The sequence below is a fragment of the Hydra vulgaris genome, chromosome 05 (genome assembly GCF_038396675.1).
Source record: "Hydra vulgaris chromosome 05, alternate assembly HydraT2T_AEP".
Classification (NCBI taxonomy): domain Eukaryota; kingdom Metazoa; phylum Cnidaria; class Hydrozoa; order Anthoathecata; family Hydridae; genus Hydra; species Hydra vulgaris.
The window spans coordinates 17,537,501-17,557,500 of record NC_088924.1 but is presented as its reverse complement, the minus strand read 5'-3'; the positions used below and the strand labels follow the sequence as shown (position 1 = coordinate 17,557,500).

The window sequence follows — 20,000 nt, the reverse complement described above, 5'->3', positions numbered from 1 at the left end:
ATGAATGTGATCAACAGAGACTTTCCAGCAGTGTGGACCAACTGGCCTGGCAACTCGCCCGACTTAAATGTCATCAAATGTATTTGGTCAAGACTCCAGGACAGTGTTTTACACAGTCCTCGACCTCGTAATCGTGAACAGTTGATCAGACGTGTTGAACAGGAGTGGGCTGCCATTACGCAAGAAGAGTGTTTTCGCCTAGTAGAAAGCCTGCCAAGGAGAATTACCCAATGCATAGAAAGAAATAGACAAAATACTGATTACTGACTATTAACATATATTCTTTGTCTAATTAAATTGATATGACAGTAATAAAATGGTATGTGTTGAAATACCGTATTCTTAAACCGAGATATAGGGGGTCAGAAATTAAGTATACACCCTGTATATATATATATATATATATATATATATTAGGGATGCACCAATGCATCAGCATCAGAATCGGCTTGCTGATGTATCAACCATTTAGCCTATACATTGCATCGAGATTAGTTATGGTAACCGTCGGCCAATGCCGATTGTTTTGAAAAATTAGTTATTTTAATTTTGTGTTTCTATATTGTATACAAAAATATAATTTTTTCACAAACAAAAATTCATGTATAAGCCTAAGTGTTTATATAGACATTTCTGCAACCACTAAACCTTTAAATATTTTTAACAGTTTGTTTTTTTATTAGGAGCTCCCTGCATTTAGTGTCTTTTTATAATTTAGGAAAGCAATTGAATAACTTATAGAATTAAACTATACAAGGAGATAAGTTTAAAATTAAGAAATGTAAATGTAATGTAAAATTAAAAAAAAAATTTCTGCCAGATGTTTCTCTTCATGATATTTTTATTTTATGAAATTTACAAATTGTTTTTAACAATTTTTGGACGTTTATTTTCATCTATATCAAATTTTTGGACTTATAGTTGCTATTTTTGTATTTATATAATTTCCAACTATATACATAAAATATTTATATATATGTAAATATTCATAAAATATAGTTAAAATCTTAGATTTTAGAAAAAAATTTAATAAAAAATAAATTGACAATGAGTACAGCAAATAAGCATTAAGTAAATAAGCAAGCATTAAAATTGACCGTTAACATTATATTTAAAAAAAAAATCCTAATTTACCTATTAGTAAAAAAAGAAAAGAGTACAAATTTGAATTTAGAGTTGATACCAATCCATCAGTTTAAGCCTGTATCAATCAGCATCAAAAGTAGGCATCGATGCACCCCTTATATATATTTATATATATATTAATTTGTAAAACTATTTTAATAATAAAAAACAATACATGTTTCGACTAACACTAGTCATCTTCAGTTAAAAATAAATATTTAAAATTTGTTAAAATACCTATAAAAGTGTTAAAAAAAACAATACAAAATATAATTATTCTTGTGCAAACTAATAATAATATAATTACAAAAATACAATAAAATCAATCAAAAAGTTTATTGTGCCATACTAAAGAAATAGGATATAACAAAAGAATAGGTTAAAAAGACGCACAATATGTATAGAAAATAGTAGCTAAACAGAAAGTGTTATTTGAACATGGTTAACCTGTTTATTCATACCAGGAAAAAAATTTACAAATTTTTAGTGAGGTTTATACTAATTTAATATTTGCAGAACGGCAGTATCTTTTAGCAATTGAATTTGAAATACTTTTAAGAGGTAGTTTATGTCAGAGTAAAACCCAAGTTTAATACTATTAATTTTAAACATATTATTGATAAAGCATTTAATTAGACTATCTTTGATAAGACAACCTTATAGGTATTTTAACAAATAACTGAAGATGACTAGTGTATATAAATATTCTATGAATATACTTCATTCTATGAATCTAAAACATTTATTACTTATTTACATGGAACAAATTTCATTAGCATGGAGATGTTTATAGAAATGAGACTTTTTATCCCTCTTGTAATGTTCAGATATCTGTGTCTTGAGATGGCGAGTAGTTTTATCTATATAACAGGAGTTACATCCTGCACATACAAATTTATAGCCCACAAACTCTGAACTTTTTGAGGAATAGGATCTTATATATGTATGTATGTATATAAAAAATTTTTTTAAGCACCAAAAATGTAAATATTTTAACTTAGGAATAGTCACATTAAAAGGATAAAACTTAATTAAATGGTGAGTTACACAAAAATAAGATTTAGTAGATGGCATAAGAGGCTTATATTATAGTATTTATAGGAAAAAGAAAGCAACATTGCGATGGTGTGACAGTGGTTAAAGGTTGGGGTAAGAGCAGGTCCAACTATGTTTACAATGTGTTTTTGCACCTTGTTTAAAAAAGAAAGGGCATCATTCAAAGATTTGCTCCAGATATGGCAACAGTATTCTATACAAGGACGGGTTTGAGATTTATAAAGATAAAGAATATAATCTGAATTAAGAAAATGGCAAGCATGATAAAAAGAAGCAACCTTAGCAGATGCTAATTTTGCAATGGATTAATGCATGGTTTCCAAGAAAGATTGGAAGTTAGAGTTAATCCTTGAAGACAAACGGTAGATAACTCATCGAGTAAATTACCATTCATAATAATATTTATCTAAAAAAAATTGAGTTTTATCTGAGTTGAAGTTCACTAGCCACTCAGAGTTCCATACTGTAGCAGTAGTGAGATCCTTTTCAAGCTCAAATGCTCCCTCTAAACAATCCGAGAGTGTTGGCTTCTTATCAAGATTAGAATCAATGGTAATATCATCATATAACAATAATAAATTAATTTTTTTTAGTTTACATTTTTTAAATGTAAATAATAAAAAGTATTAAGCCAAAAGATTGAATTTTGAAAAAACCCTGAAGTTACAGGAAATGAAGAGGAGTGCTGTCCATTGAGGGCGACTTAAATACTACAATTGGTAAGAAAGGATTCATTAGTCTAGAATTTGTTACCTGATACACTTTAAAAAGAGAGCTTATGGAGAAGACCTGCATGCCACACTTTATCAAAGGCTTTAAAAATGTTGATAGCGATAGTCATAACCTCTCCACAGCTAACTAATGCACAATAAAACCTATCTGTTACTACCGTTAATGAATCAGCAGTAAAAGGAAAAGTTATTAGATTTAAGATGGAAGATTAAGTGTTTGTTAATTAAAGACTCAAAAACCTTGCTTATAATAGTAAAAAGACTATTTGCATTGTAGTTTGACAAGTCAGATTGCACTACATTATTTTTAAAAATATCATTATCATTATAAATGATAATGATATTAATGATAAGCACTTGTTATTAGAGGTGTACCAGATTGAAAATTTTAAATTTTGAAATTTGGAACCGTATTTGCTGGAATTGTTAATAAAGTTCCGGCAGAGAGGAGATTTGTATTTATGCAATTTTTTACCTTCAAGATTGAAAGTGACAGCTTGCACCTCAGCATTGTGGCTACATAATATATATTAAAACCTATAATACATACATATATATATATATATATATATATATATATATATATATATATATATATATATATATATATATATATATATATATATATATATATATATATATATATATATATATATATATATATATATATATATATATATATATATATATATATAGAAAATGAACTGAAATTCCTTATTTAAGTATTTGTCGAAAATGGCTACAAACAATCTAATCTCATAAAAATCATAAAAGAAATAAAACGAAAGAACAAAAAATCACTAGTGACTACTAAAAACAAAGAAAACATCACCAGTACATATCCAACAATTTCATTCCCTTGGTTACCAATATTGTCTCTCAAATTACGTAAGGTGTTTAGGAAGGCAGGAAATAAAACAGTCTTTAAATCAAACCTGAACCTAGAAGCAATATTAACATCAAGAAATAAATCTAGACTACAAATGAATAGCCACCCAGGAGTCTACCTTATTAAATGTCACTGTAACAAAAAGTTTATAGGTGAAACAAAAATGCAAATAAAAACACGCATGCAGCATTACAAAAACAGTACAATAGGAAATAAAACAGAATGATCTGCATTAGCTACACACATGAGACATTGTTCACAACAAATTAACTGGTATAGTTGCAGAACTTTAAAAGTTGATGCTAAAAAGTTTGATAGGAAAGTTCATGAGGCACTCAAAATACAGTACCACCAATGTGCCCCTCAACAAAACGGCATCAATTTAGATGAGGGTCAATATGTTTCAACAAAATTTTTGACACCATTTATGGCACACTTACGTCAGAAAAAGATGAAACCATCCCATTGACATAAAATAAAACTGCCGTTTTAAAAATAAGATACAAAAAAACAAAAACAAAAAAAAGCAACAAAAAAAACAAACAAAACTTTGAAGCTGAAGACGCTGGCCACAACAATCTAGCGAAAATTTTTTTTAATAAAAAAAAAATAAAAATAAAAATAAATTTAGTATCGAGAGAAACTCGTATTAATTGATGTTTATAAAATAATAATTTACATACTCTCATACATGTCTACATTCAAGAATATATATATATATATATATATATATATATATATATATATATATATATATATATATATATATAATTTCAATATTTTGATTCTTGTTTCATTTAAATCTCATATGTTGATTTTGTTTGTTTTTTATAAATTTATTTATTGAAAGTTTTAACCTGCATAATGTTTATGTTTAAAATTATTTCTTTGTTTTCTATTTTTCCATCTAGGTTAAAATTGAAATATTTACTGTATTAGGCATCCTATACTTTTTAATTATTTAAAATTTAAGTAACATTTGAAATGAGACTATTCTCAGGCGAAGGTCATTTTTGATGAAAAAAGAGCTAGTTTGTTGCCCAAAACTGTTAGCAACTCTTTTTGTACCACATTATTCCTAAACCTTCAGAAATCCTTACATAATTGATTACATATTTGCAAATAAAACTACATTGTGTTTGTTAAGGATTTTGCATTTGCTGCCTAGATTTACCAATAGTTCTTCATTGCCTGTAGCAAAATAATTTTTTGATTTAATTTACAGAGTCTGTGCCACATGTCTTAAAAAAAAAGGTAAACAATAAATTCTCTCAATCTGGCCTGAAATATTGTTATTCTGGCCAGAACCAGAATGACCTAAAGTCACAAAATCCGGCCGGAATCCCGGTACTTCCCTACTTGTTATATAGTTTTAAAAGTATAGACGACAACTCCTGAAAACACTTCTGCAGTATATTATATTATAGTGCAGGATATTGTTAGTGGAATCAATAGATGAGATTGATGAAAAGTTCTTAGCAAACAATTCAGCTTTGTATTTAGGTGAGGTAACAAAATGTGAACATTGCAGGAGAGAAGAAAAGACAGATTTCCCTTTATTATAGACACTGTTATAGATTCTGCAGAAGTCTGGAGCCTATTTTTTGAAATAATGTTCAAGATTTAGTGACCTGAGAATAGCTGGCTTTGGCATTAGACAAAACCTTTTCACAAAAGTTCAAACAGAATCATAAAATGCAAAACTTTTAAATTTAAGTATAATTTTTCAAAATATTTATTTATATTTAATCTTTTTTGTTCAAAAGTTTTTTTGTTTTTAATATTTTGTAAACTTTTTATTTAAGTGTTTTATACTACTAAAGTAGTATAAAAACATTTAATTAGAAAGTTTATACAACAACAAAAAAATCTTTATGTTTTCGACTATATTAACTTTATGAATTATAAAAAAAGTTTGTCGAAAAATATCGTTGTTGTTGCTGTTTATAAAATTATTAAAATGGATTGTTTCAAAACATTTACATTCTTCATTAAAAAAAATTCTTTTAAAAAAAAAATTTTCTTTTTTTATTTATGTTAATTTATTTAATAGCGTAATAAAACTTTATTTAAAAGTGTTTAGCCTAATTGAAAACATTTTATTAGAAAGTTTACATAGCATTATAAAAAATAACTTTGTTATATTTTTGACTATTAAATTTAAAAAGTTTATTGAAACAACCATTTTTGTTGTTGTTTATAAAATTAATTGTACAAATTGTTTTAAAAACATTTACATTTGTTGTAAAAAATATACTTTTTAACTATGTAATATCTTTCTTTAATTTAAACATAATGTTTTTCATAGTTTCGCAATCACATTTACATTTTTAATTTTAAAGGAGAATATAAAGAAATAATGGTTTCATTCTGAAATTAATTTAGATATTTAGATATTTAGTATCTAAATATCTAAATTAATTTAGAGACTTTTATTTGAACCATAATAAAGGTCTCTAAAAAGTCACTGCCTCCTTTATTTGTGCCCTTATCTATTATAAAGACCAGATCAAGGAGAGGACAACCAACCTTATCTTTCTTTTTATTAAGAAATGACTTATAATTAGTTGCACCCTTCACATAGGCCAGGTTTGCATTTTCGGATAGTTGGGTCTAATGGTCTTATATGCTGTTAATCTTAGATAAAAACAAAGTATTAGAAAAATTTACAAGCATCTCAAAATGGCTGAAAATTGGACTTTTTAAGCGAATGGACATTTTGCTTTTAGATATATTTAAGTTCTAAACTGCAACAAGCTGCTTTTATTTTGCCCATTTATTGCAGACAGTGGTAGCCAATCAGAAGATAGTAGTAGCCAATCAGAAGACAGTAGTAGCCAATCAGAAGACTTATCTGTAAAGACTTGTGGATGAATAGAATAATGCTACAGTTAGTTTAATTTTGGCATATTTTAGCAATTTTATGATTTTTTCCAAAGTTGAGGAGGTCATAATTTTTTTCTAATTTAATACAAGTTAATAAAAACCACTTTTTTAAAGACAACTATCCAGAAAATAGTTCTAGAAAAAATGAGACACTTGTTGAAATGAGAAAAAAGTTATACAGCTCTAAAGTAGTTTGTTTTGACCATTTGTAAATCGAGGGGGGCCACTGTGTCATGTTTCTAAGGCTATAATTTCTGAACCATTGTACTTAGAAGTCTGAAATTTCAAATTTAACCTATCTACATAATGCACATAAAAATATGTAAAAATCAGGAAAATCAGAGATGGTGACCCACAGGCGATTGGTTAAAATATAATGATTTGATCCATATATATGTATATGTATATATCTTAAATTTACAATAAACTGGCCATAACACACTTATACTCCTTCAAAGGATTGGTTTCTTGTTCTTTAGAAAATTTTTGTTTCATAGTAAAAATTTGGGTTTCATTGTAATGATAGTAGCATTTTCATAGTAATGAAAGTAACAGTAACATTTTTCCTTATAAAAACAAGTCTTTAAAAGATAGAAAACTAATTATAACTTAGTTAATCTTCGGTGAAGAGTTTAGATACATAAATAAAAAACTATTATAATCAAACTCATAAAAAAACTCATATATAAATTTAAACTCTTATATTGAAAAACTCATAATTATAAAGTACTAACAAATCAATTTCAAATATTAAAATATTGAATACCAGCACCAGCAAAAAGTTGGGGTGTGTGGTAAACTTATTTAACTCCAAATTTAAAATTAGACTAGTATATGTTTTGAGTACAGAATGACAAATTATTTCCTTAAAAAATTGATGGGTTGAAAGTTATATGAAAAATTTTATAACAAAATTAAGTATAGTGTATTTGGCTTTTCGTATTCTTCCTTATAATAAACAAACTATGCATACTTAAATTTTTATGTAATTTTTTATTTACATTTATAACAAAAATTATTGATTTTCAAATATTTATTTTATGATTTTAATCAAATCTTTATTTGAAACTTATTAATAATTGTATATATTTATTGTTGTTAATAATAATTGTCTAATTTTCTTGTTGTTACACTTATTAACAATATTACATTAGGAATTGGTATCCAACAATAGTTGTCGCTTTTTGGCCAGAAAAATTGTTTAGATGGACCATTTGAATGCATAAACTTCATTTTATATCACTAAATTCTTCGTTTTTTTCTTCAGCAACTGCAATTCGTCATCTTCATAAAAATCTTTAACAATTTAGACAATTTTAGGTTGAATACTTTTTCAAATTTTGTTCAATGGGAGTGAAAGTATGCCATTATAGCGTTTCATTTTGTGTGCTTTTTGAAAAGCATTTATACTAACTTCAAAGTAGCTAGAAGCATTCTTTCTAGACCAAGGTTCAGGAGGTAAAATAAGAATTTGTAATTTTTTTTATAGTCATATCTTTTCTTCATCAACAGTATCATAACAGTAGATTGGATATCATAACAGTAGATTGGATGCTTTATTTTGCCTTGTTTTTAAATAAGTATTATCATCTATAAAATATGAATGATTTATTTTATAAAAGTCTGCTAAATCTTTACCAATCTTTTATGTTGATGTTTTTTATTTTTTCTTGGCAGGGGCAACTTGTTGATGCAAAGCAACACTTGTAAATTAATAGGAGATTTTCCTAAACTTTCTAGGGATGAATTAATGAGTCAATAGTTCATCTTCTTGTGCCAATACTTCATCTGTTTCATTTTCAGTAAGGTATTTTGCTGGTACATCTGTTTTTGACTTACAGCTACTATATAATTTCCACCCTGATAAAACTCTTATCCCTAATGACTCTAAGTGTTTTGCTAACATTCTAGATATTGTAAAATAAAAAAGCATGTTTAAGATGTGTTTTGCATTCTTTTGCAGATAGAAACTGCGTATATTAATTATCTTACGTTTTACTTTTTTTATGCACTTTATAAACATCAAAGTATTTGTCATTTTTCTTTTCAAATTTTTTTCCAAAGTAATGAAAATGGTGATCATAAATACTGAATAATTCTTCACAAGCACGCAAATCAGATCTCCGTAAAATGTTTTGATGTCAGTGTCTAGTTCATTCAGTAAAAAAACTCTTTATTTCTAGAAAATGAAGTTTTATGGCATTAATAGTTTTTTTTATGGCTAGCCAGCTCAGGCAATTGTATAAGGGCTCACCAATGACTCTGTTACTGCTTCCATTCCAGAGTCTTTGCCGAGCCTTTTATAAATATAAATAGCCATTACAACATAAACCAGCAATCCAAGAATGGAACTTTATCGGTCCTTTAATGAACTTGCTGACATAGGCTAGCCACTTTTGGATCAGTCTATCCTTGCTGCCTGGAAAGTTACTTAATTTTAGCATTCTATCTTTTAAAGACTATACTATTACTACCACTAGTCGTTCCCGAGGATAGGTTTCCATTTATTTAGAAATCATTTTGTAACTTGTATATTGACCTAGAGTCTATGGTCCATTCGCTGCTCACTGATAATGGTAAAATTCGAAAAAAATAAATAAGAATTTGAGATAAGTTCAATTTTCAATAAAGAAGTAGTTTTTTATTTTTTTAAAAATGCATCGTTTGTTTACAATTCTAAATGTAAATTTAAAAAATGGTAGAAATCGATTAAATTATATTAGCCAAATTTAAAATTTGTTTGCTTAAATAAATCTTATGTTGATGAAATCCATATTCTTAAACAAAACATTATCAAAATACTTTTAAACCTTTAATTATCTTATTAGTAATTAGTTTTAATCATTAGTAGTTTTAACTTAGGATCAGCTGAGAGATGAAATTTATTCAGTGAGAGACCTTAAAATTTTGGAATTAATTGTATTCTACAATATATTATGGTTAAAATGTAAAGAAAGTCCAAAAACGTGGTTGTATTAAAAAAAAAATGGTTGTTTTGACGAGTTTTTACTGCTTAGTCTACACAATAAAAAAATTATTGCAGATATCGATCCCTATTATTATTAATCCCATGCCAAAGAGACTAGAGTTCTATGAAACACTAGTAAGATTAATCTTGATCTTGAGATAAAATGACTCCAAGCAGCAATTCTAGTAATATCACATCAGCTAATAAATGAGGACAATTATATATCAATTTAGAAGACTAATATAGATCACTCATAATATTATTTAGACAGAGATCTGACACCACGGTGTCCCTTGGATCTCTGTTTAAATGGTTTCAGATGGTAGATTAGAAGATGATTGCAATGATTATTTGAAGCAATAATTCAAAGATGGTTACTTAATGATAAACTCTCTAATGTCATCAACACAAACTAATAATTCAAGAAATCTTGAATTCTCAAATACAAACTACCAACATAGCTTTTTTGAGTTACAAGCAAATAAGAAAAAATAAGCTGGTTAGTCACTTTTTCATTGAATTTTCTGATTTTAAAGTTCTTAAAATAGTATCATAGAACATTAAGATAATTTCCTAGAACAAATATTACAGAGTATAATTAAAGGTAAGAGAATAGTATACAACAAAATTAAAAGTTGAAAAAAAAATAGATATAATATAAAAAATGCCTAATAACTTTTAATATATTTAATTATATAATATATACTAGTAAATTGTATATAGTTCTAATATGCTTATAAATTATACATAATTTTAATGATTATCTTTAAGTTAATTTAGCTAAATGTATTTAATTAATACTAAATATTTATTTATAGGTGACAATTTATAAATTATTTCGTAAACATAAAATTCTTTAACAATTATTAATTTAAAAGTCAATAATTAAACCTTGATTTAAATTAATTATATTACTTTATTTAAGTGCTGTATTTTATTTTTGAAATAAGAAAATACTGTTTTAAATTGGTTTAAATTAGGAGTCTGGACGCAGTGGACTGATTGGTCAAACTGCAGTGATACCTGTGTCAATTGCATGAAAAACAGAAGTCGCACATGTATTGTAAACAATATGGGTGGGGATTGTTTAGGAAACAGTACAGAGTTTGATACCTGTATCGGTACTTTTTTTTTATATTATTTTTTTAACAAATCACTCAGTGTTTTAAGCTAAAGTTGTTAAATTGAAGTACTTAAAAGTAAATAAAGAAAGTTATTAAATTGAGAGTTGATCATAGTTGCTAAATTTTTAATGTGTTTTCATCAATAAACCTTGCATGTTTATTAAATTTATATTCTTTAAAAAAACATCGTCTTCATACTTTTTAATTTTAGTTATCTAATTATCTAATTAATTTAATTATCTAAATGTATATTATAATATTTTAAAAAAGTTTTTTAAAGTATTATTTTATACAATTAATAAAAAAAGTTTTTAATATCCAATATTTAACTTAAAAAATGTTGCACTAAAACATTTTTTTTTCCTATTCTTTAATTTCAATTAAAAAGTTTTTTTTTAGTTTATAATACTATCTTCATTTTAATTATATTTGTTTAATATAAATTTTCAAAGACATATGCTTATATATTGTTAATGAATATAAAATTGATTTTAAATAACTCATAACTAACAAGCAAATAGAGTGCTTAAAATGTGCAAATTGTAATTAATAAATTTTTCTTTAAAAATTTTTAACTTTTTGAATTTTTTTTTAAACATCTTTGCTTCCAACAAGGCTGCAAGCAACTACAAATTAGTGTTGGAAGTTACTGGAAGAGAAAAGATGAAGATTGTAGAGCAAAATAATGATTGACAGACAACTTAAAGGATTCCAAATTATATGAATCAGAAAAGCAAGATGAAGGAAGCGAATTCCAAAGAACTGATGTTCGAGGAAAAAAACTAGAGGAATAAGAGTTTTTAGAGCATTCACAATCACAGTAAAAGGATGAGACTTATTTAAATGATAAGTAATAAGAGAATGAATTTTAGTAAATGGCACAAGAGATGCTAGCTCTTTAGAGCAGTGCCCATTGTAGTATTTGTAGAAAAGAGAAAGAGAAGCAACATTACGACAATGTGATAATGGTTGGAGGTTGGTTGCAAGAGCAGGTCCAACTATGTTTACAATGCGTTTTTGCACCAAATCAAAATGAGAAAAGGCTTCATTAGAAGATCTGCCCCAGATATGGCAACAGTATTCCATACAAGGCCAGATTTGAGATTTATAGAGATAGAGAATAGAATCCGAAGTAAGAAAGTGTCGAGCTCAATAAAGAGATGCAACCTTAGAAGATGCTGATTTTGCAACGGATTTGATATATAGTTTCCAAGAAAGATTGGAAGTAAGAGTTTATGACAAGAATAAATGGTAGTATCATCAGCGAACAATGCCACATTAGATGTGAGAATATCTAAAAGATTGTTAATGTATATTAAAAAAAGTATTGGGCCAAGGATAGAATCTTGAGGAACCCCTGAAGTTGCAGAATAAGAAGAAAAGTGCTGTCCATCAAGGAGAACTTTTATACTATAATTGGAAAGGAAGGATTCAATAATCTTAAAGATGTTACCAGATACATCATAAAAAGAAAGCTTATGGAAAAGACCAGCATGCCAAACTTTATCAAAAGCTTTAGAAATCTCAAGAGCAATGACCTTAACCTCTCTACCTTTATCTAATGCATGATAAAACCTTTTGGTTATTACTGTTAGCAAATCAGCTGTAGAACGAGAAGATCCAAATCCTTATTGATGGAATTAATGAACTGAGAAAACTATTTAATGACTGTTTTACTAATGAAACTGCATTTATAACAAACTGCATAATATTTTTTTTTTTTTTATATTTTTGAGTGCAGTAAATGTTTTTAAATGATTTTTATTAAAGAATTGTTTTTAAAGAAAAAAAAGTGAGTTAAAATTATTTTCTCTAAATTATTCTAAATAATATAAAATTATTTTCTCTAAAATATTCTAAATATGTATATGTATGCAGACAATTGAAAGCCATTAAAAAAAGGAAAAACACTATATATATATATATATATATATATATATAAATATATATATATATATATATATATATATATATATATATATATATATATATATATATATATATATATATATAAATATATATATATATCTATTTATTTATTTATTTATTTATTTGTATATAGAATGTATATAATATATATTCTAAAGAGTACCCCAGACATATATTCGAAAAACTAGCATTGTCTGCCGAGACAGTAAATGTCTTTTAAAAAAATGATTTAATTTGAAGAAAAAAAATTATATTAATAAGTAGAAAAAAATAAGACAATACATTAAAACAATACTTACAATAATAAAAAATATGCTTTATATAAACACTTAAAGATAATTTAAAAAAAAAACACTTGAAATAAATAACGGTATACAACATATATAATACCAACCAAAAACGTACAAAATGAATTATTGACTGAAAAAATAAAAAAACGATACATACAATAATGTAAGGCCAAAGAATAGAAGAAAAAAAACATTAATGCTAATGTGTAAACATAGTTTGTGTTTTGGTTAAGTAATTAATTTTTACTCAGAGTCGCGTCTATTAACTTGTTAATATTTAAAAGTTTTATTTAAAAAAAATAACAAAAGAAAATGATATTCAGTAATTTTCATAAACAAAACTCGTTATGATCAACTAATTTTAATAATGTTAAAAAAGTATTTACATTTATTGACATAATTCAATAAATGTAAATACTTAAAAACAAAAAAATATAATTGACTAATATTAGTTAGGTCTTCTTTTAAATGTTGTATGCCTCCCTAAAGCCAAGTAGGCCACAACAGTTGAGAAGTTGCAAACAGTTGAGACCTTTTTTTGGACTTTTTTTTATTACTATTGTGGTTACAATCTTCCCTCAACTCTTTAACTCCAAAAAACAAATCTGGCATCAGTTTCTCTACATTCACTTTTAGGTGCTTCTGATCACAGTTTGATATCTCTAAAACTATTATCTCATTCTTCATTATCAGAATCCCACTCATACTTTTTAGAACTACCATTGTTTGAACTCTCTAAAACTGTTATCTAATTCTTCTTCATTATAAAGTAAAAAGGTTTTGTCTATCGTAGTATAAAAGTTGTTCTTGATATCATATCTTCCAAGACAAGAATGGTAGTATTTTAGATATATTCTTAAAGATAGAATTTTTTGGAAAAACATCTTATCTATCTCATCAGGTTAATCATTAGCTCGCTTTATATGATTTATCTTGGAAAGTTTTGAAAACTATTGAATCATTCTTTTCTAATCAGTATCAATGTTATCCTTGATGGTTAACACTTCTCTTTATTTCCAGTAGCTTCTGAGGATACCATAAGACTCAACCCTGGGTCTTGTGCACTATTCTAGGGTTTTATTGGAATTTATTGAGTCTAATGAGCTAAAATTAGTTTACATAGGTAAAGTTTCTGAGCCTGCGAATACATATCAGCATCTTTCATTACCACACTCATCTTACATTGGTCATATAACTGTTTTAAAGTATACATCTTTTTTTCTATTATAAAGACATCATTAGTTTTTTATCACATCCTACCTGACATAGATGAAAAACAAGTTGATCCATTGCTTGACATTTGTATCACTCTGGCTGCTGCATCTATACTGAATTCTTGCTTAGACTCTTCTACAGATTGTGGTCTCGACAACATACCTTTTGTAGTCTTGCAGAAGTGCTCTCCAAACCTGTCTTCTATACTTTAAAAACTATATAACAAGTGCTTATCAGAGTCTTGTTTTCTAATCTACTCAAATGCGGTATCAGTTATCCTTTTGTTCGAAAATTCTGGAATGGGATCTGACTTATCAAAACTTATCAAGTTTTCTACATTCTCTTTAGTCTACTTACTATTATAAGCAATGCTTTTGAATCTTTAATTAACAAGCAATTAATCTTGAATCTTGAATCTAATAACTTACTTTCTGATCATCAATATCGATTTCGATCTCTTGTTCTACTTCTGATTTGTTGAAAGTAATAACCAATGGGTTTTATTGTGCATTAGATAGATGTAGAGATGTTAGGGCTATTGCTCTTGACATTTCTAAAGCCTTTGGTAAAGTTTAGCATGCTTGTCTTCTGCTCTCTTCTTATGGTGTATTAGGTAACATCATTTGTTCATTTGAGCTTGAAAAGGGTCTCACTTACTGGTGAACTTTTTTCAGCTAACTGTTATTGCAATAATCTAGATCTTCCTTTATTTATGAGCGGTAATGTACTTGTTGAGTCATCCACCCTTTGTTTTCTAGGATTAACTCTTACTACTGATCTTTCTTGGAAACTATATATCAAATCCATTGCAAAATTAACATCTGCTAAGGTTGCATTTCTTTATTGTGCTTGCCATTTTCTTACTTTAGACTCTATTCTTTATCTCTATAAATCTCAAATCCGTCCTTGTATGGAATACTGTTGCCATATCTTGAGCGGATCTTCGAATTATGACCTTTCCCTTATAGACAAGGTGCAAAAATATATCATAAACATAATTGGACCTTAAACCATTGATAGGTTGTTGTAATGTTGCTTCTCTTTCTCATATTTTCTATAAATAGTATAATTGGTACTACTCTAAACAGCTATTGTCTCTTTTGCCATCTATTAAAGTTCATTCTTGTGTTACTCATCATTCAATTCAGTCTTATCCTTTTACTGTGACTTAAGTGGTTCAAAAATTCTTTCAACTCTAGTTTTTTTCCTTGAACATCAGTTCTTTTGAATTTGCTCCCTTTATCTTGTTTTCTTGATTTATACAATTTGCAATCTTTTCTAATTATAACTTCTAACTCTAATAGTGGTTGTTTGCAGCCTTGTTAGAAGTTTAAAAAAATAAAACTGGTTAACATGCTAACTTTTCTAAACAGGTTTTAGGTAATCATATTTACATAGTTATTGACTTCTTTAAGGAAAATAAAGCTTATATATATTTTTAATAAGGTATTTGGATGCAGTGGAGTAGCTGGTCAGAATGTGCACCATCATGTGGAGTAAGTGTTGTGAACAGATCACGTATTTGCAACAATACAAGAAGTTTGTATGATTGTTATGGCAACAATACTGAAACAATATCATGTATCAGCAATAAAACTTGTGTTGGTTAGACTATTAACATTGGCATTTGTACTGATTTTAAAATTTTAATTAGTTTGTTTTTTATATTTATTATTATTACTTATATCAAGTTATTATTTATTAGGTGCATCCAATAAATACAAATTATTATTTGTTAGGTAGAAAGCTAATTGTTTTTACTTTTAGGTGTTTGGTTACAATGGAGTAACTGGTCTGAATGCCTGACTTCATGTGGAGTGGGTCTGATGAACAGATCACTTGTTTGCAATACTACAAATACTGTGTTCAATTGCTCTGGCAACATTACTGAGACAGCATCCTGTATCAGCAATATAACATGTTTAGGTTAGTAGAAATTAAATTCAAAAACTCCTGCAATACATAGCAAACTCAAGTTAAATGATTTATCTGTGGGGGTCTTAGTACACTCGTGGGACATTCTTTTAGGGTTAATTTAAGTACATAAATCATTTTTTTATTATTCTTTTTGTTCTTTAAAAAGTTAACTAAGAGTTATGTAATAATATTGTAATGTTGTAATATGTAAGTTATATGCACAAAAAATGCTTATAACAAATGAATTTAATTTAATTTTTTTACTTTTATACTTATCAAACTAAAAGATCTAACATGTACTTTTTGGTGGTGCTATTTTGCTGGCAAATACCCTGTATTTATGTGTATAAATACAGTAATTATGTGTGTGTGTATATATATATATATATATATATATATATATATATATATATATATATATATATATATATATATATATATATATATATATATATATATATATATATATGTATATATATATATATATATATATATATATATATATATATATATATATATATATATATATATATATATATATATATATATATATATATAAATCAGGAAATGCTTTAGAGACACCTGTGGTTGCACACCTTTAATGACCATGCATCTAAATTTTTTCACCAAGTTGGCTAAATTTTTGCATATATTGAAATTTGTGTGATCTATAAAATGCGCTGAAAAAAACCAAACTAATTTAATAAGAAATTTAAAAATAAACAAACCATAAACTGAAAAAAGAAATAATCTTAACAAATGATAAAACAAATAAAGTATAAACCAGAAAAAATAAAGACGTAAAACTTAATTAACAAGAAGCGTCTTAATTAATAGCTCAAACAAACAAATTTAAAAGCATTTTAATTAGTAGTTTTAAGCTAATAAATTTTCCTATGTTGCCATGTTAATGTAGCACACAGGTTAATTTGTTGTGACATTTATGCAGCATGACTGTTAAATTGGCATTTGTTTAGGGTTCAAACTCTACTAATGAACTTTTTTTTCAATGTTTTATTTGCTTTGTCAACATTAGAAAATATCAAAGTTTCAATTTTTAAATAATTAAGTTTTGAAGTAATTAAGCTTGGATTAAATAACTTAGAAACTTTGGTTTTTTTTTACTCTTTGTAGTAAAACACTTTTAAATTAAAATAAAAACATATTATTTTTATACTTTTATTTTTTTTGCTTTATTTTTTATTTATTTTATCATTTGTTAAGAGTTTATTTTATTTTAGTTTTGTTTTGTATTTTTTTATTTTTTTATTTCTCTTTCCATTGATTGTTTGTTTATGTTTAATTTTAGCTTAAGTTTACATATTATTCAACACACTTTTGTAACATCCATAACATTTTAAACACACTTTTTAAACTAACATGCAAGGAGCCATGGTCAAGTTTGCAAAACAAGTTATGCATGCCTCTCCTGAGAAGGCCTAACATATCATCAGCCGAGAACAGAGAGACCATATCTCCATTTTTTGTGATTTGGAGTAATTCGATTTTCAAATTTTAGGGCACAAATACTGACAGTTGTTCATTTTGTAAAAATTTTTATTTTCAAGTCTAATAGTAAATTAAGTCTTATTTTTATTAGAAGCAATAAAAATTTGTTTTAAAGGGTAATTTCAATCTAAAACCGTTTCAAACTGAATATAGTGGTAGACATGCGGCCTGCTGGTTTGCATTTCTATAAACTTTAATAAATGATGTTTTTCAGAAAGTGGTTTATATGATTACTCTTGGGTGATTAATACAAGGGAGGTTACACTTCAAGTTTTTATTCTTGTCAGGATTGATATATATTTTTATAATAAACATCAGTGTTTTAAGCATCTAGAGGAAGTAATTAAATTTGGAATTAAATTGCTTTTCCAGTGTTGGTGAAACCTGAAATCTTCATGGTAAATTATTTTTTATATATTTTCATGCAATTTTAAAAAGCATAAATCCAAAAGTAATTGCAAAATATAATTTTTTGTTTGTGAGGGTCAGTTATGTTGATGCAAACACTATACAAATAGTAAAAATACAAAATTAGTTTTAGGGTTTCAGAATTAAAAAAAATATATATACTTAATTATGTTGATTACAATTTTTAAGCTGGTTGCAATAGTAAATATAAATACAACAGCCTGTAAATTTAAATTTATAAAATAATTTTTTTTATTTGATCAAAAGTTCATAAAAAAAATTAATAAAAATTGATGCAGAACCAAGTTGTCAATAGAGTTGAAAATTGCAGCAAACAAAAATTGATAGCAGTTAACATTAAACACTAGGTGAATGTTTGTAAGACCGATGACATACATTCTTTGTCTTGAAGTGGAATGAATTTTAACATTGATTTTAGATTTTTTTCTTGTGAGACTTTTTTTTTTTAAGCACTTTCGTTTGCACAAACTTTATATCATTTGCAATTTTTTTATTATTTGAATTTTGGAGTCTGGTGTTATAGTTGAGAATATTTTCGGCCTTCCATTCAGAACTAAACACAGTTTTGTATTCAACACTTCTTAACTTATCTGCTGAGTATTTAAGTGTTGTTACTTTAGCGTATGGAACATGTTTTAGCAATGAATAATTCTTAGCAGCGGTTTGAAAGTCCATCATCTGCTCATCTTCATCTTTTTTTATGCCAATTGCACTGTAAACTTCAGCTAATTCCATATTTCTTTCAATAATACTATATAAACTGTTTATCTCCTGAATAACACTTTGTCTTCACTCACAAAGTTTCTGAATGGTTGTTTTAATTTGTGGCTGATTTGCATAAAAATTTGTAAAGCAATCGTCATAAAATTATTTCAATTTTGTGGTACACAAGAGTCGCTCGATAAAAAATTTCAGTTACCTGATATTCATTTGCAACTATTTGATCGAGTATAACAAGAAGACCACTAACTATATCATTTCCTGTTAGGCCACTAGTAACTTTTGATGAGACAAGTTTTGTTTTTTACTTCTTTCCCTGGCATCTCTGTTCGAATCAATTTTTATCAATATGTTGTGATTGAATAATAGAGATAGATTCAGAGTAGTTAAATTGAAGATTATGTTGTAATTGAATGTAAACATCTTGTTCCATTAAGTTTCTAAATTATTGAATATTATATATATATCAGTCTTTCACAGGAAGACGTGCGATCGCACCCAATTATATGACCACGCAAAAAATCATTTGTTTTAACGATTTGACCACGGCTTTTGACATATTTTTAAAATTTAAAAAAGCATTACGAAAACTTACTTGAACTTATCTTAAAAAAAAACTTCAAAAAAAGAAAAAAAATCTTAACGAAAGAGAAAATAAAAAAAAATACTTAACTTAAGCAAAAACATACAAAAATAAAAAACTCATCAAACTAAAATGCTTAGTCTATTTAGTTTCCGCATTTAAAAACCACTTCATTCTTTGTTTTAACATTTGTATTTTGTTTTTTGTTTTTTAATGTTTAAAGATAAAGATTTATCATAAAAAATACATAATTATACGAGTAAAAAAAACAAACAGTTTTTAATACTTATAAAAATTGATTAGAAGTGTTTTGTTACTTCATTAAAAAGTGTTTTGATAATATAAAAGCATTTAAGATCAAACTTGATTAATTGTAACGGCTTTCTAAAACATTTGTCTTTTTTTTTTCAACCAAATTTTGTTTATCTTTTCAAATGTATTAACTTAATTATTCTTATATTAAAATTCATTAAAAAGACTTTCATTGTCGCAGAATATCATCGTTTATAAAAACAAAGCAATTTTTTATTTTTAATAATGTTTATTATAAAAAATGCACACTTAAACAATTTATATATTATAAATTAAAAAAATATATATAACAGCCATTAAAAACCATTATCAGTAAG

General features: G+C 26.4%; 1 protein-coding gene across 4 annotated transcripts in view; it reads left to right on the top strand.

The window, feature by feature from the left end:
- Positions 1 to 20,000, top strand: part of LOC136080642 (A disintegrin and metalloproteinase with thrombospondin motifs adt-1-like) — a 129,566-nt gene that overhangs the window by 60,984 nt on the left and 48,582 nt on the right. For all 4 annotated transcript variants that reach the window (XR_010638572.1, XM_065797556.1, XM_065797554.1 and 1 more), the window contains 3 exons: positions 10,636 to 10,776; positions 15,660 to 15,818; positions 15,981 to 16,139. Coding sequence is in view for 3 of the 4 variants with exons in the window: in XM_065797556.1 (XP_065653628.1) it covers positions 10,636 to 10,776; positions 15,660 to 15,818; positions 15,981 to 16,139 (459 nt within the window). In the remaining variant the exon portion in view is untranslated. The remainder of the gene's footprint in view (positions 1 to 10,635; positions 10,777 to 15,659; positions 15,819 to 15,980; positions 16,140 to 20,000) is intronic.